The 23,212-nt window shown below is 45.6% G+C and overlaps 1 protein-coding gene across 2 annotated transcripts in view; it reads left to right on the forward strand.

The window, feature by feature from the left end:
- Positions 1-23,212, forward strand: part of AGO2 (argonaute RISC catalytic component 2) — a 121,264-nt gene that overhangs the window by 37,044 nt on the left and 61,008 nt on the right. For both annotated transcript variants that reach the window (XM_087447408.1, XM_087447409.1), the window contains exon 2: positions 19,504-19,699. In XM_087447408.1, the coding sequence (XP_087303534.1) occupies positions 19,504-19,699 (196 nt within the window). The remainder of the gene's footprint in view (positions 1-19,503; positions 19,700-23,212) is intronic.

Raw genomic sequence — 23,212 nt, forward strand, 5'->3', positions numbered from 1 at the left:
CACCCAGAATCTGGTTTCCTTTTTCTCTGAAGGAGGGAACATTTCTGGGATCTCAAAGCCCCCTGTGATGCTGACTTATCAGTGTGCTGCAGGGGTCTGAATAGAGAACATACGTTAACTCGAGGCCAGATGGCAGAGGCTATCGCTGAGTGCAAGACTAATTAATTGAAATATCGTTCAAGCAGATTTTGTACTTGCCCCTCTTTTGTACCAACAGTTGTTGTTGGTACATGGCATCTTTGTAAAATTAAGTTTTTCCTAATTAGTAGTTGCTCATGTATAGGAATACAATGGATTTTTAGAATCTGGTTTTCAGCAAGCTTGTTGAATTCTTTTTAGTTCTAACTGTGTCTGTGGATTCCATCTTAATTCTGTATAGATGATCATGTCATCTGCATGTGGCAGTTTTGTGCCTTTGTTTCCAGTCATGTTGCTTATTTTTCTTTTGTTACCACACTTGTTAAGATCTGTTGAAGTGGTGATTTCAAGCGTCGTTGTTTGGTTCTGACCTCAAAAGAAATTCTTCGAATACTTGGTTAGTGGGAATGATGTCTTCGAGAGGTTTTTTTTTTTTTAACTTTTATTTATTTATTTATTTATTCCCCAAAGCCCCAGTAGATAGTTGTATGTCATAGCTGCACATCCTTCTAGTTGCTTTTTGTGGGACGCGGCCTCAGCATGGCTGGAGAGGCGGTGCGTAGGTGCGCGCCGGGGATCAGAACCCCGGCGCCAGCAGCGGAGCGCGCGCACTTAACCGCTAAGCCACGGGGCCGGCCCTTCAAGAGGTTTTTATTACATAACTTTTATCAGGTCAGAGAAGTCCCTTATGTCCTCAGTTGCGAGGGGCTTTTGTCTATTTTGTTGGTTTTTGTTTTCTCAATCCTGAGCGGGTCTTGATTTTCAGACAAGTAAAAGATATAGACAGTGTAAGGAATGTCTGTATACACACCACTTAGTTTAAAGAAATACCTTTACAATGGTTTTAAGTGCTGGGACCACTTTTATGTATGTGTTAAGTATCTCAGGGGGCTGCCTGGACCTTCTAGGTAGTAAATTTAAAACCCAAACCTGCGAGTGCAGGACCCTGCGGCTATAGCTTTTCAGAGCAGATTCACCGCCCGCAGCTAGCTGCACAGCTCCGTGAGTCCCCTGTGCTCCTGGGCTGACTTTTGGGTCTTCGTCGTCACTGAAGATATTGAGCCTCAGAATCCAACGGTCTTGGGCCAGCCCCGTGGCTTAGTGGTTAAGTGAGCGTGCTCCACTGCTGGCGACCCGGGTTCGGATCCCGGGCTCCCACCGACGCGCTGCTTCTCTGGCCATGCTGAGGCCGTGTCCCACATACAGCAACTAGAAGGATGTGCAGCTATGACACACAGCTATCTACTGGGGCTTTGGGGGGAAAAAATAAATAAATAAAATCTTTAAAAAAAAAAAAGAATCCAACGGTCTTAGTTTCAAATCTCAGCACTTCTACTTTCTGACTGTGTGACTGTAATAATTAATAATTTTTAATTTATCCTGTCTATAATATGGAGTCAGTGATAGACCACTTATAGAATTCTTAATAATTCTGTAATTATTAAGAGAAAATGAATGGAGGTGGAGAAAATGAATTCTGTGTGCCTATCACATATCACGGGGATGTTCAGTGAACACCTTGTTCGGATACTGGCTTGTCAGTGGGATTATGGACATTGTTTCAGATGCTGAATTGTAGATGTGGATGCTTACTGAGCATCTCCGACCTGCCAGATCTTAACACTGTGCTAGGGTGGCACCATGAGTCGGTCAGACTCAGGATCTGTGGGAAGACATACATCTCAGCCTGCAATGGACTCTGTTCTGGCATTAGAAGCGTACACAGTGTGATAGAAACATCATGAAGAGAGAGGTAAATTGGAGAAAGTGGTGTGTTATTATCACATTTCTCTAGTTGAGCAGACTGAGCAAAAGCAGAGAGGTGGGGAGCCGTGCAGTAAGGTGGGTCATGTGAGCCTGCCAGCCTCTGAAAGGTCGTTCCACCAGAAGGTGGTGAGGTCCCTGGATGGGTCTAGGCACCTCAGGATTTCCAGGAGAGGTGACGTTGCTGTAGCTCCAGTTTTCAGGGAAGGGATTGAGGAGTAAGTCACCGAGAGGGCGAGGAGCGTGGCCGGAGCAGGCCAGGCCAGGTAAGCTAAGTTGAGGTGCTGCAGCCCAGAGCATGCGGTGTGGCCCACATGCAGACAGCACAGCGGTCACACAGGAGTCCTGCTGCACAGCAGCCTATTCAGATGGGGAAATTGAGGCGCTCTCCTGGAGCAGCTGAATGTCAGGTCTGGCGCGGAATGGGGAAGGGCTGGAGATTGTCTTGGGTAACCGAACTCAAACTTCCGATCCTGTTGAGTCCTGCTGCCTTGGTCTAACATAGTTTTTTTGTGTGATGGCTTCAAAACATCTGACCAAGGCCCCTGAAGTTGTCCTCCGGCACAAGGACGGGCTCTCTTCCCGTAAAGGTCATGGAACCTCTTGTGTACGTCCCTTTCTCACCTGTGTAGCCGTGTTGGGTGGCTAAGCTGCTTTGTGGAATATCTCAGCCCCTTTGTGCTCTCTTGTCTTGTTCCCTCTTCCTAGGATAAGAAAGGAAAGAAAATTATCCTTCTGTGTTGTACCACGTAGAGTAACTAACTCAGTGGTAGACAGTTGCCCTGCAGCGTGGGCATCCACTGGGCACTCAGGGTCACTTCTCAGTTCCCCAGACAGGCAGATGATGCATAGCACCTTGGTTCTGAGTGGCACGAGTGTGTGTTAGCAGATGAGGGAGAGATAAGATGCTGATGGGTTTTACTGCCAAGCTGGTGAAGATAGACATTTATTCTTTTCAAGACAGGCAAAAGGCTAAGACTTCACTCAGTAGCCCTGTGGGACAGAACTAAAATTGTGGTTTTTCATTCTTGATGTTATTTTTTCTTCCTGATTCCTTTTCTCTTAAAATTCATCAGGCCTCACAAGCTAATCCTGGTAGATCAGATTTCAGTGGATTTGCGTTAGCGTGAGATATCTGGATGCTAATTTATTCTTAATCCATTACCAAAATTAACGCTTGAAGTCAGGAGTTAGTTCCCATGGAAAGGGCTCTGGCTCAGAAAGCCAGTCAGTGGCCAAGCCTTTGTTGCCAGAAGAGCAATTAAAGAAGGCAGTGGCTGCCAGACTTGTTCTGCCGCTCCTCACAATGAGAAATGCATTTTCCAGCACACCTAGTTTGTACCTGTATATGTGCAAATGTGACATAAATGAAAGTTTGCACAATACTACTTGTTCCTAGTAGGTGAGATGTGCTTTCCATATTGTTTTCTTTTCCTTTAAAAAAAAAAAAATACTGGTCTATTCGTGGCTACCTGCGTTTGGTGGTCACTGCTCTAGCTGAATTGTGGGGCTGCTTGTGCAGACACCACCCCTGCATTAGTGCAAATATTGTACTCCCCCAAAGGGTGCAGCAGCATTGGAAACGGCAGCGTGCGCTCTCATACATTGGAATCCCTAGCTTGTGCATGCCGGAAAGGGTATACGTAAATGAGGTGGTTTCCTTGCCACCTCAGAAAATGATTCAACCATGTAACTGTGGGAAGGGAGGAGAGGGGTTCCCCACCCTGAGTCAGACAGCAGAGCGAAGGAGCAGGGTCTCAGCCGAGGCGGTGCCATGGGCCATGTTTATAAATGAGCGGAAACAGATCATCTAAGTTTTTTTTCTTTTATACCATTACAGTATTAGTTCCCTTTATCTGGGATGTAAAACCCAAATTGTGGCTTTAATCTTGTATTTCAAAGAACATATTTGCCAGCAATAGTGCAGAAGAGCATGAGGAGCTTTGGGGCAAGGACACCTGGGTTTGCATCTTGCTCTGGCCGGGTGGGTACCCTTAGGCAGGTCCCCAGGCGCTGATGAGTGCCAGGGGATTCTCCAGGACGGGGCCTCTTGGCTGCAGCGTGAGATACTGAACAAAACGCCGCCGGCAGGCAGCACAGTGGCTGGCTGTCTTGGGGTGGTGGAGCGCCTCTGTCCAGCTGGGCGCTGGCGGCCCGCTGCTCTGCCTCTTTGCAGCTGCGGGGCCGTGGCGAGGGCCTCAGCCAGCACATCTCACTGTGTTCACCTGTAAAGTGGACACGGGAATCATAACAGGCTCACCTCAAATCTGGAACTGGACAGGTTTTTAAATCTCTCTGGACATCTGTTAAATGGGATGATGACTGTGCTTACATTAGTTTTTATTTAACTTTAGAAAATATCAAAGGGAGAAAAAGAGAGAGAATACTATATCAAACACCCATTTAGCATCCTCCCAGAATTTGTTCATAGTTGCCTTTGTAGGTTTTCAAAAAATAGCTTTATTATTCTTTCTAATAATAGATATAACATGCCCACTGAAAAAATAGAGGCACAAAGAAGCACAGAAAGAGCAATTGTAGTGTGACCACTTGGGAATAATCACTGTTAATATGTTTTATAATCCTTCTGAAAGTTTACCCGTTCATACACCAAATGTTTGTGTATATAAACGTAGGAAGGATGGGATTGCATCAAACACCGTTTTGGAACTTACTCCCACTTAACGATATATGAACATCTTTCCATGTAATAGTTGTAGACGTTCGGTGTCAGTAAATTATTGTAATGGTTTATTTAAGCAACTCTCTACTGATGGACATTTAAATCGTTGTCAGTCTTTTGTTATAATATACTATGATGAATGCTCTTGTGTATAGGTGTCTGAGTATTTTAGGATAAACACCTAGATGTTAAGTTACTAGATCAGAGGGCACTTGATTTTAAAAGATTTCTGAAATGTACTTTCAAAACACCTAGCTTGGATAAGAGTGATCATTTTTTCTAAGCTCTTATAAATGCCTGAAAAGCAAAAAATTATTTACAATTTTAACTTGTATTTCTTTGACTAAAGGCTGAATATATTTTCCATGTTTGTTGACTACTAGTGTTTCTATATGCACTGTCCACCCATACCCGTTGCCCATTTTCCTCTTGGAGTTCTTAATCCTTACTAACTTATATAAACTTGGTATATCCAGGTTTATATATATATTTTATCTAGGTTTATATATATATATATGTGTGTGTATATATATATATTTTTGTGTGTGTGTGTGGGTGAGGAAGACTTGGCCCTGAGTTAACATCAGGTGCCAATCTTCCTCATTTTGCTTGAGGAAGATTGTCCCTGAGCTAACATCTATGCCAGTCTTCCTCCATTTTGTATGTGGGACACTGCCACAGCATGGCTTAACAAGCGATGTGTAGGTTCATGCCAGGGATCCAAACCCTCAAACCCCAGGCTGCCAAAGCAGAGTGCACGAACTTAACCACTATGCCGCTGGGCTGGCCCCCAGGTTTATATTTTCAGGTTTGTGAGTTTATTATGTCACAAAATTTTCTGAGCTTATCTAGTAGTTAGAGAAGTTTTTTTTTTTTTTTAAAGATTTTATTTATTCATGTTTTTCCCCCCAAAGCCCCAGTAGATAGTTGTATGTCGTAGGTTCACATCCTTCTAGTTGCTGTACGTGGGACTCGGCCTCGCGTTGGACGGAGAAGTGGTGCCTTGGGGCGCGCCCGGGATCCGAACCCCGGGCCGCCAGCATCAGAGCGCACGCACTTAACCGCTAAGCCACGGGGCCGGCCCGAGAAGTTTTTAAGAATCTTATGTAGTCAAGCTTGTCTCTTGCAACCTCTGCTTTTTGGGTCTAAGAAAGAGCATTCCCACCCCAAAATTATAAAAGGTTATTAAATTTTAAAATATTTCTTTGGACGTTTTTGTTTCATTTAAAAATGTTATCTATTGTTATGGATAAAAATAAAGTTAAATAAAGGTTAAAAACATTAACATTTTTAGTTAAATAATGTTAAATGTTATTCCACTAAATTGTTAGGCACTAAATGTCATGCACTGAAGTTAAATAAATGTTATTCCAAATGGGCACAGTTTGTACAGAGTACAGTTTGTACCCGTTTGGAATTTATTTTGTAATAAAGATAGATATGAGGAAGCTCACCTTAAATTTTTCCTTCAAACATTCAGAAAGTTGTTATAACGCTCTGTTCTTCCTCTCCTGTCCGTTTGATTGAAATGCCTCCTTAGCCCACCCTGAACTCTCCGAGAGGCCTGCTTACCTCTCTTGTGGTAGTCTTTCTGCCTGCCCTCTTCTGAAGGTGAGCTCCCTGAGAACAGGGACATAGCGGGTGCTCAGGAACTGTTGGGGGAGTGGATTCAGACAGCAAGAAGGTGTATATGAAATGCTCAGCACGGGGCTGGGCATGCAGTCAGACCTCTGTGAGTGCAGCTCTTATTCTCTCAAATGCTAATTGAAGGAACTTAGTGAGGTTGGATTATTATACACTGTTAGTTCACGCGTCTCTTTTTTTTTATTTGTTTGATTTAAACATATCTGCTCTCTCAAAGGACTTAAGGCAGCTTGGCCTGGTGGCAAAACTCACGTCCTCTGATAGCAACAAGACTTGTGTTTGAGTCCCAGCTCTGCCTGTTATTTACATTCTGGACACTGCAGTTTCCCATCTGTAAACTGGGGATCATATTTGCCTTACCCGGGGTGAGGACTAAACGAGATGACACACGTAAAGGGTTTTTACACCGTGCCTGGTGCCCTAGTGATGGCCATTACTTCCTAAATTATTATGGGAGCTTAAACTAATAAGACACATATTACAAAGGGAAATTACACATTTTCTGTAGGTATTGAAAGATGTTCTAGGTAACTAGGATGAATTAATTACTCTAAAAGGTATTAAATTGAGTTTTCCAAACTTTCCTAGCTGCTTAAGACAGATGGGGAGCAGGAGGATGGTAGGTTCGATTCTTATATGTTTTGGGTGATAAATAGAAGGACTTAGGTTCTTTGGAGAACAAGACTTTCCTGAAGTATGAGAGATGTCGTATGAACTCTTCTGTAACAGAGGTTGGAGGATTCAATGGACGGTGTTGGCAGAGGCCTCAGCTGGAAACTGCTTTGGTGTCAGGTGGTTGGAAATTGAATCTTTGCCCTGCGCGTAGTCTGCTGGCCCAATGCCTGGGGCAGAGTCACCCCCTGTGGAGTCACCCCCTGGTTCCTCATCTGTGAAGGGAAGACAAGTCGAATCCGAGAGGGTGGCTGTGAGCATAGACGAGAAGGTGTCTGAAGTCTCGAAGCTGAAACGTAGTAGATGCTTGGTAAACACCGGCTTTTTTAGTTGAAACTGTGCAGATTGCATGCCAAGACGCAGTAATGGTCTTCACATGGAGGCCTCGTCTATTGCCCTAAAACACTTGGCACTGAGTCATAAATCAGTCAAGGCATTTCCACTCAGAGTTAGGGTGACACTAGGGTATTCTCCTATTCGTCCATTCGTTCGACAGCTGCACAAAACCAAACATAGTCTTGCCCTCCTGGTCTAGTGGGAGGGGCAGTTACTATTCAGAGAATCATAAAATAAGTGCAGCAAGTGCTTGAAAGAACCAGTGGGCCACGTTGATGGGACCAGCAGCAGTGTCGGTGGTCCTGTCAGCCACTTTGGGGAACATTTCGGTGGGAGGTAATTTACATTTTAGAGTATTTTAACATTTAACATTTTAGTACATTTTGCAAGTATTTCTTTATTTCCTCCTTGTATTTACTATGGCATTTCTAATATTGTTGAGTAAAGACTGATGGTGGATCAGAGAGGACATTTTAACTTATGAGGGAAAGTTTATTAAAGAATTTTTATGGGAAAAAAATTTTCCTTTTACAGATCACAGGAGTAGCTTGGGGAACCATTGTTCAGAGATAGTGTTTTAAATGAGGGTTCGAGTTTCAGGCTGAATCACAAAAGCCTATTTAAAACCCATCGTAGACGAAGTTCTTTGAGTAAGAATAATATTGTTAGTCACTGGCCTGAGGGTAGTTGGATGTTTTATAATTAATCCTAAACTGTACAGATGTGTCATGTACTCTTACGCATGCTATGTTGCTCACTAAAAAAAGGTTAGAGTATTTTTAGAACATGACTCATTCAGCCACAAAAGTTGAGTGAGACCCAGTTGAGTAGCAATCCTCAGTGCCGACTTGGTTTGCCTCGCCTTGCGTAATGGCGCCCACGGGACCACGCTCTCACCTGGGAGCACCTGCTCCTGGGGGTCTCCTGGGCGTCCATCTTTGCCCCTCTGGAGTGTCTGCTCCCTTCAGGTTGCCTCTCAGGGCCCTTTCTTTGGGTATTGCCAAGAACCAGGTTGAGACAGATTGGAATTTCCCAGAGAGTTTTTACCAAGAGAGGAAGAAATGAAAGAGGGGAACTGTGGCCCGCATGAAAATGACACATTTCCAGAGAAGAGCTCTGTGATGCCACAGTTGGCTGCCTTCCTTGCAAGGCCTGTCCTTCCCCCACCCTGTCTGGGGAGCCTGCCCGGGCGTTTGTCCAGGCTCTTCTTGTCTCTCCTTTCCTCTTCATCCCCGAGTGGGAGGCACTGACCGAACCTGCCAAGGGCGTGGGGAACAGAAGTGAAAGTCCCTCCTTAGGGTGTGGACGGCCTCCTGCTGGCCCGGGAGTTGTGGCACGTGGTTGTGTCCTCTGTCTCCACTCCAACAGGAGAAAAGAAAGGGGTCCCTTCCCAGGCTGGGACCCCCGAGGCCCTGCGGCTGCAAACTTGGGGGCCTCGGCAGGGGCTGGCCCTAAGATCAGGGGGTCAGGGCTCCCGCTGGTGGTCCGCCTTCACCGTGAAGTGTTCTCTGAGCCCAGTGCACTCTGGACTAACGTTTATTATCACACTGAAACACCCTAGTGGCACCAGCTAACTCTGGAGCACAGACACTCCTGGTTCCAAAGAGTCCTGATAATGGTGTTTCTCCTATTTGGAGATTGTGCACACCTGCTGGCCTCTGACCAGATCTGGGACCCCAAAAGGGCAGTCCCTTTTCTTCCCTATCCTGTTACATTTTACTTCCTCATGCCCTTGCAGGCCTGGAGAGCTCACCAGCTGACTTGGAGTTGTTAGCGGGGGTGGGGGTGGGGCTGTTCAGGAGTGAGAACTGGGACAGTAGCAGGTGTCTGCAGTGAAGCCCGCCTTCCATCTAGGTTCTTCTTGGCTGTGATGCTTGAGCTGGATGTGAGAGTGAATGTTGCTGTGTGTCGGTGTTTGGCCAGACGAACATCCCTTTCTCTGGGAACTCGGGCTGGGTTTGGTTTTGTTTTCTTTGCTCATAGTTGGCTAGTGGGTTGTGCGGGTCTAGCACTGCCATTCTGTAGATAGTGTGTGGTTGTTTTACTTTATCTCCAGCTGGCAGGGGCAAATGTTCCTGTCTGCATTCTTAGCATGTCATCTGAGAATACCTCCATTCATTTCACCAAAAAGGCTGCTGTGATTGTGTTAATGTAGTTCAGTCAACTGGGATGGCCATAGTGAGACCAGCCTGTATAGGCAACAGGTGAGTTCACTAAGTGGCAGCCATGTGTCCTGGTTTCAGCAGGAGAGTACTGGTCTGACAGCCTCTGCTTTCCAGTCTGTGCCCTGATGAGCCGTGAGAATCCATCCTCGTCCAGCGCATGGTGAAAGCAAGGTCCGGGACACACACAGACCTGGGTGGCAGTCCTGCTCTGCCACTGCCTGACCAAGGGACCCTGCCAAGTCACCCAACCCCAAAGTCTTTGTTTGCTGCTTACAGGAACGTCCAGAAGCATAAAGGAGCTGATGTCTATCCCAGCTTGGCCCCAGGTGTGGCATGGAAGGGCTGGACAACCCTAAGCTATAGAATTGTCACTTTCTTTTGCCTTTATAGTTTCTGGCTGATGCCCAATATAATGAAAATAGAATTCTAAAAGGAAAATGGAGGATGCATGGCTTTGAATACTAACGCTCACTTTGAGGTTCTGGAAAGAGCTTTATAATAGCCTCATGGTATTTGGTGGCAAATCTTTAAATATCCCAGTCCCACTAAGACATGGGTGCTGGTGAGCTGGGCTCGCTTCCTAGAGGAGTGTCTTGTGCCCCTACTCAAGCATCACAGCAAGTCTGTGACACAAGTTCATGTAGCAGCACAGCGGCCAGTTAATAGAGCCTGAACTTTTTGGTTCACTTGCCAGTAACCAAAGCTGCTTAAGTTAAGAGCCAGGCTATTCATTTGTTTAATGACTCTATGATTTAGATTTTTCTTAAGGAACATTTAAGTCACCCGGGAGTGAACAGTCATGCAGATCTTTTGTTTTTGAAGGTCATATCACTCATAATAAGATGTGGTGGAAGGAACGCTGTCTGGGGGTGGGGGCGGTGACAGGAAGCGCTGTGCCCCTTCTGGGAAGTCTTGCTGCTTGTCTCTTGGTGTTTTCATTATAGCTCCTGTCCCTCCCCTAGACCCAGCCCCCCAGACCTGTCTCGGTGGTGCTGTGTCCCCAGCACTCAGCACTCGCCTAGAGCCAGACTCAGTCGATGACTCAGAGCAGGTGGGAGGAGGAAGGGTGAGTTACTCTCTCCCTTTGGTTTCCAAGGTGACTTCCGGCTCCAAATTCTGTGATTTATTACGTGTCATCTGTGGTCAAGGATGTTGTTGTTGGCTGGTATAAGCTGGTGCCAAGACATTTGCGTTTGTACTTGTTGCACAGCAGACACGTGATGGAAGTTGGTGGAAAGGGCCAGGGGCATAGGAGTGGGGGACAAGGCTGCAGTGAGTTATCACCTACCTGTTAGATTCCAGATCTGTGTGCCTGACCCAATGTGTTAGGCATTTTTTTGAAAATTCAGTTTCATGTGCTTAAGTATTTAGAAAATAGTAGAAATGAAGAGCTTTTCTGAACAATTATGCTTGTCTGCTTGCTTTCCACACTGGTCACCAGGTAAACTTGCCTGGTGACTGCTCATTTCTTCCCATGATCTGCTCCTTGTGGCCCCGATGAACAGGCAGAGCCATCAGGTCCTGAGACAGCATGTAGGTTTGGCCCTGGGGCCCATATTGGCCTCACATTTTAAATGCAAGTCGATGCTGTCAGGCCTTATCAGGATGTCTGATTTCTGATTCCCAACTCTGAGAGCCCCTGCGTGGTAGGCAGCCTGTGTGATAAGCCTAGAGAACTGGTTGTCATGGCAGCTGGTAAATCGTGAGCTCACATCACATCAGGGATGGGCGTTTGTGGGGCCCCGTCTTCGTCAAGCCTACAGGCTAGTTCGTCTGTAGGGCCGTCCCTGGTCGATGAATGTCAGACCTGCCCACCCTCCACACCACCATAGAGGTGCAAAACCAGGGAGGTTTTGTGACGTTATCCGGAATGGAGACACCATCTTCTCTGCTTAGAAATGAAGCCAGTCTGTCGCTTTACAGCAGGTGGTTCTCAAGCATTTGGGGTCAAGAACTCTTTTGTGAGTCTGGTGCAGCTTATGGATGGATCCCTTTCCAGAATAATGCTTTTCAAGGCACAGAACAAAATACATAGGATGACAAAGAAAACTGGTCATACTAAAATACAGTTATCAAAATACCAAAGCGAATGTGTGACAAAGTAATAAATGAGTCCTTTATTACATGCAGTAACAGGTCCAGCCATAACAGGTCCACAGAGGGTCTGATAAATACCACAATTTTGAAGAAGCTGTGAGTTTAAAATGTACTTTGGGGTATCTGTAACGGCTGTCATGTGACATGAGATTCCTGTGTTTTCCTCGAGTCATGAGTATTGCTAATACTGCTCTGGTTTGTTGTTCATGTTCATAATGGAAGGAAGGGCTGCCTCTCACTTAGAGGTTAGTCCAGATCCTCTGAGTTCTCTGTGTGGATCCCGGGCTGAGATCTCCTGCTTCAGGGGTAGGGGAGCAGCCCCCCACCCCCCAGGATTGGGCTTCTCTGGTCTCCTAATGGTGGGCAGGGTGCCTCACCAACAGGGCCGTTGGCCCAGGGCACTCGGCTTGGTCAAGACTTGTCCTGGGACACCTGGTGACCTGATTTGTGCCTCAGGAAGCCAGACCAGCTGCCCAGATGAAGGCCATGGTGGGGGGGGGCGGGACAGAGGACAGAGAGATGGATGCGTGCTATCCTGGTGGCAGCACCTGAACTCCAAATTCACTTGCCATGTTTTGTGTGTCTGGCGTTCATCCTGAAGGAGAGATGGGCCGTAGAGTTCACCTGTTTCTCAAGGGAGGCCAGGACATCAAAAAGAGAAAATCCCGGAATCCTAGTGTAAAGCAGTACGGAAGGTGGAGGAGGTAGGGTGTGAGGATGGGATTGGGAAGGAGGCTGAGAAGTGGGGAGTAGTGTCTGATTCTTTTCGGGCTTGGCCTCCTGCACGCAGTGTTTCCCGGGTTATCTCAGTGGGCTTTTGGACCGCTCCTGGCTAACTGCTGGGAACGACAGAGATGTGTACGGATGGTCCTTGTCCTGGAAGGGCACATGTTGTGTGATCACCTGGGCACTAGGCAGGTCACTGAAACTCAGTATGGTGGTTGATGGAACCCAGGACACTCTAAGGCCTGGTTTGCTCTATGGGGGAATCAGGAGAGGTAGATCCCCAAGCCAAGCCTTGAAATGATGACCTGCTGGTGACCTGTTGGGCTGGGTGGCAGAGAGGAGGAGGAAGAAGAGGACAGGACCGGTAATGTCCTTCTCATTGGCCCTGTGATGGGTGGGGCTTGGTAGGTACTGGGAGGCACTGTAAGCTTTTGTTATGTAAATTTTGAAGCCTGGAGTCAGGGCTCAGGACCCTAGTGCGTGTGTGCCCAAGCCAGGCTTGGGCCCTGTGCTGCTCTGGGGCAGAGTCTGTGTATGGCCTGGATCCTTGCCTGTGGATGAGGGTCGGATTTAGCAGCTTAATTAGTCAGCAAGTCAATTGGTCTAGAGGTCGAAAGGCTGGAGGTGTGAGAGCTGGAGCCTGACCCAGCAAGGAGCAGAGGTGGATCCCCGGGGCTGTGTTTTCAGTGTGTGAGTGGAAGGGTGGGCAAAGAGGGTGGCAGTGAGAAGATGTCCAGGTCCTGTGGCTGGCCAGGGCAGGGATGGTGGGCAGGCAGTGGGAGGCATGTGGGGAGTGCTGCGAAGGGTGGTCTACCTGTGCACTGGGCACCTCGGGCTGGTCCTGTGCTTCCTCTCCTAGGATGTGGATAAGGATATTCCTGCATGGGTCTTAGGCAAAGCATTTGTTTTTTAAAGTGAAAATTTGGAAACCACTGAAATGGCACCAGTAGGAGATGACTCAGTAAGTAATGCAGTCATTAAAGATATGTTTTGAGAATGTTGTGTATGCATAATGTTAAACAAAAGAAGCAGGATATAAATCTGCATGATTCCATGTTAGACGTGTGCACATGTGTATAGAAAAAGACGAACTTTTAGCAGGGATTCTCTCTGAGTGGTGGCATTGTAGGTGATTTTTATTTTCTTTGTATTTTTCTGTATCTTCTGTAATAACTGTGTGTTTTGATAATCAGAGAAAAAACTAGAATATGTAAAAGAAGTCACCCAGTTGATGTCTACCATCAAAGGTAGAGAAGCAAGGCGCCTTCATTCGGGGGAATATTACCCACAGGTGCCGCTTAGGAAGGGCTCCGTGATCTGTCGTTAAGTGAAGAAGGCAGGTGAGGAGCCGGGGTCCGGGATAGCCCCACCCACCAGCTCTCAGTTACCTGGTATGTCCATAATGAGATGATGTGCATGCAAGATGTTCTGGAAGGGAGGGTTGTTGGCTGCACATGAAGTTGCCTTCATCACGGGGACCTGCTAGTGTAGCCAGCTGTGTCACCGTGCCCCTCACACCCTCTCCCCCAGGAGATGGAAACACATGCTCTGCTCCTGCTGCAGTGCTCATCCGTATAGTAAATGGTCTCAGAATATCTCCTTGGCTCCTCGGTTCAGTGGCCTGGGCCTCCCGATTCCAGGTAGGAGAGAGGAAAGGTGATTGCATGGTTTTAAGTTGTGTCCATGTGTCCCTACCATAGACTTCTCTTTAGGGTTAGGGCATTACTCTCCCAGGGCCTGAAACTGGATTGTGCTTTAACCCCATAAGATCTGCACGGTAGGCCCTTCCAGCCTTGCCGAAACCCGCCTGCAGTGCGCCCACGGGGGCGTGGCAGGGACGAGTGCCTCTTGGCTGCTCCCCTGCACCTGTGGGGTGCCAAGAGGTGTTTTCCCAGCCGCTTCACTGATGGGTTGTGAGGCCAGAGGCTGCGATCCTTCTAGGCTCTTCTAGGTTCTTCTAGGTCTACCTGCTGGGAGTACTTGGGTGGCCCACGTTGGGGGACCTTCCCAGCATCTCTCAGAAGCTCCCTGGGGACCCACCTGAGACCTGGCAGCCCCAGGCCGTCTGTGTCCTACTTGCCTGTCTTTACAATGGGGTTAAGAGTCTGTTTTCCCCCCACCATCCTGATGGTAAGTTGGATGTAAACAATAGTCCCTAGAGAAAGTTCTCAGCAGGGTCGATGTTGGCAGTTTGTCATGCAGGACTGTATCAATGGGTACTGAATTTCTGCAGCACCTCCTGCCCCACCCAGGGCACCTCATCCTTTTGAGAACCTCCGGCAAGCCCTCACTTTTCTCTTTTGGTCACCTAGCTTTCTTACTCTGTGTAGCAGCCTTTGCCTGTCTCCATCTCTTACTTAAGGGGAGGGCTGGGACGAGAGCACGACTCTGGGGAGGGGCTTGCCTTCCTTTTTCACAGGGGAGAGGGCTGCCAAGAGATGGCACGTGGGGACAAGTGTCACATAGTCCTGCTCTGGGACCCTCCTCTGAACAGTCAGTGACGTTCCAAACCCTGGGGGGTGGATTTCTTTAGGAGGACTAGCGCTGTCCTTCAGAAGCCTTACTTACAGTGTCGTGACCATGTCGCCTCCCACGGCATCTGTTAGAAACACTGCAACTTTCAGTTGCTATGACCCCGTTACTCATACAGGAAGTCGATGACTCATTGCTCTGTGTCTCCCTTTCACTGATGGTGTGTGGCTCTAAAAAGGGAATTTTTAAACACGTGCTGAGTGATCAGCAATTCAGTAAACACTCGGTGCCTACTTTGTACCTGACACTGTGCTGGATTCCTGGTCTCAGGAACCCCACTCCCCCGAACTCACTCTAGTCGAGATGCCAGACGATGGATGCGTCATTGAAGCACTGAGGGGCTACGTTGGCAACTGCCATGGATGAGTCATTTCCCCCTCGGCACAGCTGAAGTCTCTTCCAGCTATGACAATCCATTGTTCCTGGATGAAAAAGAAGGATCGGCTTTCCCATTCCCAAGGGTTTTACCTCCCAGTGCAGAGGCAAGACTAACACAGATACAGCGGGAAATCCATTCCAAACAAAACTGGTTGATTAGTGGTCAAATGGGGTGTGGCTGTACATGCTGCCTGTTGTTGGGAGGAAACGCAGGTGCTGGTGTCTGGGGATAGCTTTCACAAGAAGGTAGAACCTGAATTTCTCCATGAAGGATGGAGAAGACATGGGAGAACCTTGACGGTGGGGAGAGTCGCTTAGCCCGGCACAGGCTGGCTGGCATGGCAGTAGCTGGGAGATGAGGTGGAGTCTTAGATCCAGGGGAGGGATTGGGGGCTCAGTCCCTGCTGAGCAGGCAGCCAGAGCCACGACTGGTTCATGTAATGCCGGCTCAGTGGTGTCTCTTTGGTGCAGTCTTCCCAGATGCCTCGTGCTCTTGGGCTGTTACTCAGCTTTAGTTTATTTGGCGGATGTTGGTGGCACCTGCTGCTGGGAGCCCGTGGTGAAGAAGGTTGACCAGGAGCTCGTGCTGGGGGGACAAGAACTGTGTACCTCAGAAGCACGTGCCCACCAAGCACCCCACCTCAGTGGGCTCGCCGTGTTTGAGTTCTCCCCTCCTCATCTTTTCCCGCTGATACCCTGCCCTGCTGCATATCTGCTATCACAGGCTCAGTTCCTACTGCAGCACCAGTGAAATAAATGTGCTGTGGAAAGAGAGCGCTTGGAGAACTAATCTTCAGGTGATACTGGAATTAGTTTTCAGAATCACCTGTGTCAACTGTGATGAAGGTGTGTGTGCCCATTCATCTCTTTGGCCTTTTACAGCTTTGGTTGCCATCTTGGTACATTCTCTACTTGTGAGGCCAAGAGCTAACCCTCCAAGGAGGGTGGTCTTCCCTCTTTGTGCCATTATGTTCCTTTCTCATGCCTGTGTGGAATTCTGTGCACCTTCTGCTGTACTTGATCCTCTCCAGTGTTTTGTTTGTGACTCCTCCTGCTTGTTTTGGCAGTTTACGCGTGGGACTCCCTATAAATTATAAAAATATGATCTAAGGTATCTCCAAGGACTGAGGCCAGCAGAGTTTTCATGTTCTTCAGTAGGAGAGTTCCTTCTCGGAGGTGTGCAACTTGAGAGTCCTCTCCCTATTCCCTCTGCGTGGAAAAGTGTTACAGCTTTAACTCGTGATTTTATATCCCATATGCCTTCCCACGAACTGTTAGTATTTTCATTGTTAAAAGCTAGAAGCAAAGAAGAAATATCTTGTGAAATTATATATTTTATGAATATATTACGATCGCATTTTTTCCGTTGCTTTTATTAATACAGGTCAGTTAACACAAACTGGTGGACAGTTTTCTTTGTTTCCCGTGGCAAATTTTGTAGAAGTAATAGGTATTAGGGAGACAGGAGAAATAGGCTCAACCTGAGAAAGGCGCCCTAAGCCTAATCTATGCCAGTTGGTCAGATTGAAGGTGAAACCATCAGCATCCAGCTGGGGACTGATGGCTGGTAATGGGGTGGGAGGAAGCCTGGGTGTGGAGTTGGGCACCTCAACTCTGTGTTACTCTGTCTGAGCCTTGGACAGCTTCACTTTTCAAAGGCGGCACCTTTGCTCTGTAGCTTTGAGGCGCAATTAAGAAACATGTGAAAGCACTTTGTAAACTGGGAGTCCCTTCAGTGTGGATAGTGCTCTTGTTCCTGTAATTGACTGTGGGGGGCAGATTTCTGTGGCTCTGTGGCTGGACATTTCCTGGGACACAAATGTAACTTCTTGTGGTTTAACTTTGTTTCTACATTTGCAAGATTCCTCTTGCTGGATAGGAGTCCACCTGAGAACAGGGGCCGTGTGTTAGAGACACTTGGTGCTGAGCACAGAGAAGCTACATTCATCCGCAGGGAGTGAGCTGAGCCGAGCTGGACAGTGGTGTCCACTCCTTGGCATGGACAGGATCCGTAGAGGGAAGGGTCACATGTGACCTGCTGAGCTGATGAGAAGTAAGCACACCTAATCCATTTAATGACTTGCTCTCAGACCTTCTGGGAAGTGACACGTGAACTGCTTGAGAACACTGTTTGTTTTTGTATCCTTGGTCGCTGGCACACTACCTAGCATGTGAGGGGCACACGAGCATGCTTGTTGAAGGAAGGGATGGAGTGTTGTGAAAGTCTGCAAATATGTCATCTATGAAGTCATAGTATCTTAGTGGAGAGAGACCTGAAAGTTTCCAGATGATATAACTCAGTGAACTTAATAACCTTTCATATTCATTTTCTCATAAAAAGAAAACAAAATAAAAACCAAGTAATTCAAGGACCCTTTGAGTTTTTCTAGGTCAGAAACACAGTGAGAACAGCTTATATTATTTTTAGTAGAGTATTTTGTTTACAGTGAATGTCAATAGGGATTGAAGTACATGGAATTTTTTTTAAATGAGGATTTTTTTTTTAAACAAAGACATTTGAGTGAAAATTAAAAGTATTCTGTTACAGGAAAGATATTTAATTGGTTTTTTCATAAAGCCACAGTTTGAATTTTACTAATGGAATTACTGAAAATCTGAGTTGGGATGAAGTTTCTTTCTACTGTCTGTGAAAAAAAGCACTCCTTGATTAGATTAATGGTTTGCATAGTAATGAAGGAAGGACAACACCTTGACAATTTTGGCCCCTTTAATTACATGTGAGTCTTATCTCTTTGGCCTGTCTCCTTTGCTAATAATTCACAGTGCCCCATCTTTCCAATGTCTCATGTGCAAAGAAAGAGAACAGAATTGTACATGGCAAATATAACCAATGAGTTGTTATAATGCCTTTTAAGTAAAGAATTGACTTAATGTTAAGACATCTCCTTTGTGGAAATGTGATATTGGTCTGTTGCAGCAAAGAGTTTCCAGGGACCAGAGAGATTGTATAGATAGTTGAGTGCCTGTGTTGACCCATGCACAGCTGTCAGAAGCCCCTGGAAGAGGGGTTTACATGCAGGAAGTGGTGCTCAGGGCAAGGTGTGGCAAGGTGCCTGCATGAGCGTAGGTGTTGGGGAGGCTCAGCTTCCTTGACTCTTGGTGTTGCAAACATCTTCCTTTGTGACTTCTGTGGTCCGTTGTAAAGGACACTTTCTGAGTGACTTTGGGAACCTTCTTTTACCTGGCTGAACTTCAGCTTTCTCAGATACTAATGGAGGGAGGCTGATCAAATGTTTCTGGGCTCTTATTGTGCATCAGGGGCTCTCTCAACCCTAGGGCAGATGGACATCTCAGTCCTCAAGCTGCTCATGGTCTGACTGGGGAGACAGATAGCCTAATGTGATTACAGCACAGTGAAGCAAATTTATACTGGAAATGTGAATAAAGTGAGCTGGAGGCATGGGAGTAAAGAACTAAATGAGTTCCGTAAGGATTCTTGGGCAGGAGCCCACATGTGCAGGGGCTCTGAAGAGTGAAGGCTGGTTCTCGGGAGAGGTCTCAGAGCTGTGGAAGATAAGGCTGAGGCCAGATTGTGAAGACTTGGGAGTGCATCAGTGTCCAAGCCAGGTGCTGGGAGCCACGGAAGCATTTGGACAGGGTGAGATCAGACATTCTGGCCTGTAGCATGGAAAATGGGTAAGGACGTGACTGGAAGCTAAGACCCTACTAGAAGGCTTCCATAATCGCCTGTGAAGGATGAAATGGGGACCTGGGCTGAGGCAGAGAGGGATGGATAGGAAAGGATGAATTCAAGAGAAAAGCAGTTAAATGATGAGGATTGTTGTGCAGTTGGCCGTGAAGAATATGTGGGAAGGGTCTTGATAGTGGGGTAGACCACGGCCTCATTGATGGAGGCACGAGCTTGGGGAAAAGAAGTTTAACTGTAGAGGCAGAGTTTGAACTACAGGAAGAAATGAAGAGAACCAGGTAGAGAAAATCCAACATTTCAAGGATCTGAGCAGAGCAAGGAGAGGACCAGAGAGGGAACAGTTTGAAAAAAAGGGGGACATAGTGCAGGGTCACATGCCACCTCTTAACTGTGCCTGGCAGTTAAGAGGTCTCTGAGATGAGGTGGACCTGGATGGGGGTGGGCGTAAGTTTCAGGTTGTCCATGGGAACGTGTGAACGTAACGGAGGAGAAGGAGCAGTGGGGAAGGAGAGACTAGAAGTACCAGAGGGGGCTTGTGATGGTACAGGGTCCAAGGGAGGTGGAGAAGGGTGGGTCATGCACAGAAGGTGCTTACCGCCCACCACCCAGACTCCACTCCGTGTGAGGCTGCTCACAGGTGCACTCTAGGAGAGCCCTTTATTTCCCTGGGTAACAGATGTTCTCTTTGCTGTTGGCAGTGCTCGCGCCTCCTGCGCCGCCACCACCACCCATCCAAGGATATGCCTTCAAGCCTCCACCTAGACCCGACTTCGGGACCTCCGGGAGAACAATCAAATTACAGGCCAACTTCTTTGAAATGGACATTCCAAAAATTGACATCTATCATTATGAATTGGATATCAAGCCAGAGAAATGCCCAAGGAGAGTTAACAGGTATTCTGTTTCTTCCTTTATTGATCTTCATTGATTTAAGTGGGTAATCTATGCACACCAACACAATATTTTAAACTAGTTATCAACTCTTCAAGTCTCAGCAGATCTTTCTGACTTTTTCCCCCAGGGAGTTTCCGTTGGGTTTATTTTTTGTGAAATGTTTTGTGTATTTCATTGTATCTCAATAGGATCATAGGAGTACAACTCAGTGACTTTTGACAAGTGCGTGTAAATGCCCATCACCCTAGAATGTTGCCTCGTGCCCTCTTCCAGTTGATTGCCAGCCCTCTAAAGTCAGTTTCTGATTTGTGTCACCATAGATTTGTTTCCTGCCCAAAGAAATCGAGTTGTACAGCCTATGAGATGGTCTCCCCTTCATCCCTCTTCTTTGACTCAGCATAATGTTTTTGAGATTGTCCTTGTATCATTGTGTATATTAATAGGTTCTTATTTTTATTGCTGAGGAATGTTTTATGGTATGAATGTTTCATAATTCGTTTATTCATCCTCTTGTTAGATGCTTGGGGTGTCTAGGCTTTGCTATTGTGAATAAAGCTGCTGTGAACATTCTTGTTCATATCTTTTTTGTAGACATATGTTCTCATTTCTCTTAGATAAATACCTAGGATTGAAATTGCTGGATCAAAGGGTAGATATAGGTTTAGCTGCATAAGAAACTGCCAAATAGTTTTCCAAAGTGGTTGTACCATCTCACTCTCCCATCAGTGGTGGTCATGCCATTTCCCTCTCTGTCCGTGGGCGTCATAACATCTCGCCCTCCATTAGCGGTGGTCATACCCTCTCACGCTCCCATCAGGAGTGTATGAGAGTTCACCTCCTCATCAGCACTTTGTATGGTCAGTCTTTTTGATTTTTGCTATTTCAGTAGGTGTGTAATGGTTTCTCATTGTAGTTTTAATTTTCATTTCCTGATAACTAGTGAGTTGAGCACCTTTTCATGTTCTTATATCCCTAATTATGTTCATATATGATATAATATTATGCATTCTAGTAAAGTGTCTCTCGAAGTCTTTTTCCTGTGTTAGGGGGTTATTTGTCTTTTTGTTATTGATTGGTACAAGTTTTTAATATATTTTAGGTATGAGTCTATATTGGGAATATTTTCACCCAGTCTGAGGCTTGCCATTTCACTTTCTTATTGGTGTCATTTAATGAGCAGAATTTTATAGTTTTGTTGAAGTTCAATCTATAAAATTTTGAAAATGGGTCTTACATTGTGTATTCTCTCCAAGAATTCTCTGCCTACCTGAGGGTTACAGAGATACTCTATTTGTTTTTTACTTTAAGAATTACCATTTGGGCTTGTATATTTAGGTCTCTGATCTATCTTGAATTAATTTTTGTGTATGGTGTGAGGTAAGGGTCTGTTGAAAAGACTTTTCTTCCTCCATTGATTTACCTTGGCACCTTTTGGGGGCGAAAATCAGTTGATTTTCAATTTCTACCAGAAAGCCCCTGGGGATTTTTTATTGTGATTGTGTTGAATCTATAGATGAATTTGGGAAAAATTAACACTATTGAATCTTCCTATCCATAAACATGGTACGTTCTCCATTTATTTAGGTCTATTTTGTCTCAGCAATTATTCATAATTTTTAACATAGATGTCTTTCATTTTATTTATTCTTAAGTGTGTTATGTTCTTTGATGTTATTATAAATTGTGTTTTAAATTTTCGTTTTCCAGGAGGGAGTGACTGCTAATGAGTATGGGGTTTCTTTTAGGAATGATAAAGATGTTCTAAACTTAGATTGTGGTGATGGATGCAAGACTCTGTGAATATACTAAAACCATTGAATTGTACACTTTAAAATGGGTGAATCTTATTGTATGTGAATGATATCTCGAAAAGATGTTAAAAGTTGTTGTGTGGTTTTTTTTGTTTTGTTTGGTGAAGGAGATTGGCCCTGAGCTAACATCTGTTGCCACTCTTCCTCTACTTTATACGTGGGATGCTGCCACAGCATGGCTTGATGAGTGGCGTGTAGATATGCATCTGGGATCCGAACCCACGGACCCCATGCTGCCGAAGCGGAGCACATGTACTTAACCACTATGCCACTGGGCTGGCACCCATTATTATTATTATTTTTTTCCGTCCAAAGCCCTAGTAGATAGTTGTATGTCATAGTTGCACATCCTTCTAGTTGCTTTATGTGGGACATGGCCTCAACATGGCCGGAGAAGCGGTGCGTCAGTGCGCACCTGGGATCCGAACTCCGGGCTGCCAGTAGCGGAGCGTGCGCACTTAACTGCTAAGCCACGGGGCCCGCCCCCGGCCCCCATTATTTTTGAATAAAATTTTTTATTTCTTTCTAGTTTTTGATACATTTTATTTTTTTTTTTTTACTTGTCTTATTGCAGTGGCTAAGAAATCCAGTGTAAATAACATTGAATATACGTGGTAAAAGCAGACATCCTTCCCTTGTTCCCAGTCTTATGGGGGAAGCATTCATTCTTTCATCTATAAAATATTATATTAGTTGTAGGAGTTTTGTGGAGACCCCCTTATCAGGCTGAGGCTGTTCTCTTCCTAATTTGCTGAGAATTATCTTCATCATTGGGTGTTAAATTCTGTCAAATGTTTTTTCTGCATCTATTTAGGTGATCGTATAGTTCCCCCCCCCCCAATAATGTGGTGCATTACGTTGATTTTCTTTTATGTTAAATTAGCTTGAATTTCTGAGAGTCATGATATATTATTTTACACATACCTTTCATCATGATATATTATTTTTATGTGTTACTGGATTTAATTTGTTAGTGTTTTGTTATGAATTTTTGTGTCTGCTCTTGAGGGAAATTGGTCTGTAATTGTCTTATTAAGTTTTGGTATCAGGGGTGTGTGGAGTTGTAAACTAAGCTGGGAGGTGTTCCCTCCTCCTCTGTACACTGAAAGAACAAAGCGTAAGATTGGTATAATTTCTTTCTTAAATGTTTGACTGAATTTGCCATTGAAATCATTTGGGCCTAGAGTTTTCTTCATAGGAAAATGCTTCATACAATTTAATTTCTTTATCAGATATCAGGCTATTCAGTCTGTTTTGGTAGTTCGTGTCTTTCAAGGAATCTATCCATTTCATCTAAGTTGTTGGATTTATTGGCATAAAATTGCTCATGACATTCATTCAGTGTCTGTGGGAAGGACCTATAGTGAAAGTCCCTGTTACATTCCTGATACTTTAGTTGTATTTTCTCTTTTTTCCCCCCTTGATCAGGTTTGCTAGGGGTTTATTAATTATATTCATCTTTTCACAGAAACAAGTTTTCACTTCGTTGACTTTTCTCTTTTGTTTGCTGATTTTCCCCTATTTTTCTTCTCTGATCTTATTATTTTCTTTCCTTCTACTCACTTTGAGTTTAGATCATCAATGTTAAACCTTTCTTCTTTTCCCATCCATTTGTTGAAGGTTGTAAATTTCCCTCTCAGCCTGGTTTTAGCTATAGCCCATGAGTTTTGATACATTTTAATTTTCATACAGTTTATTTACT

Source organism: Ceratotherium simum, chromosome 23 (assembly GCF_057802395.1).
Source record: "Ceratotherium simum simum isolate JZ-2026a chromosome 23, ASM5780239v1, whole genome shotgun sequence".
Lineage (NCBI taxonomy): Eukaryota > Metazoa > Chordata > Mammalia > Perissodactyla > Rhinocerotidae > Ceratotherium > Ceratotherium simum.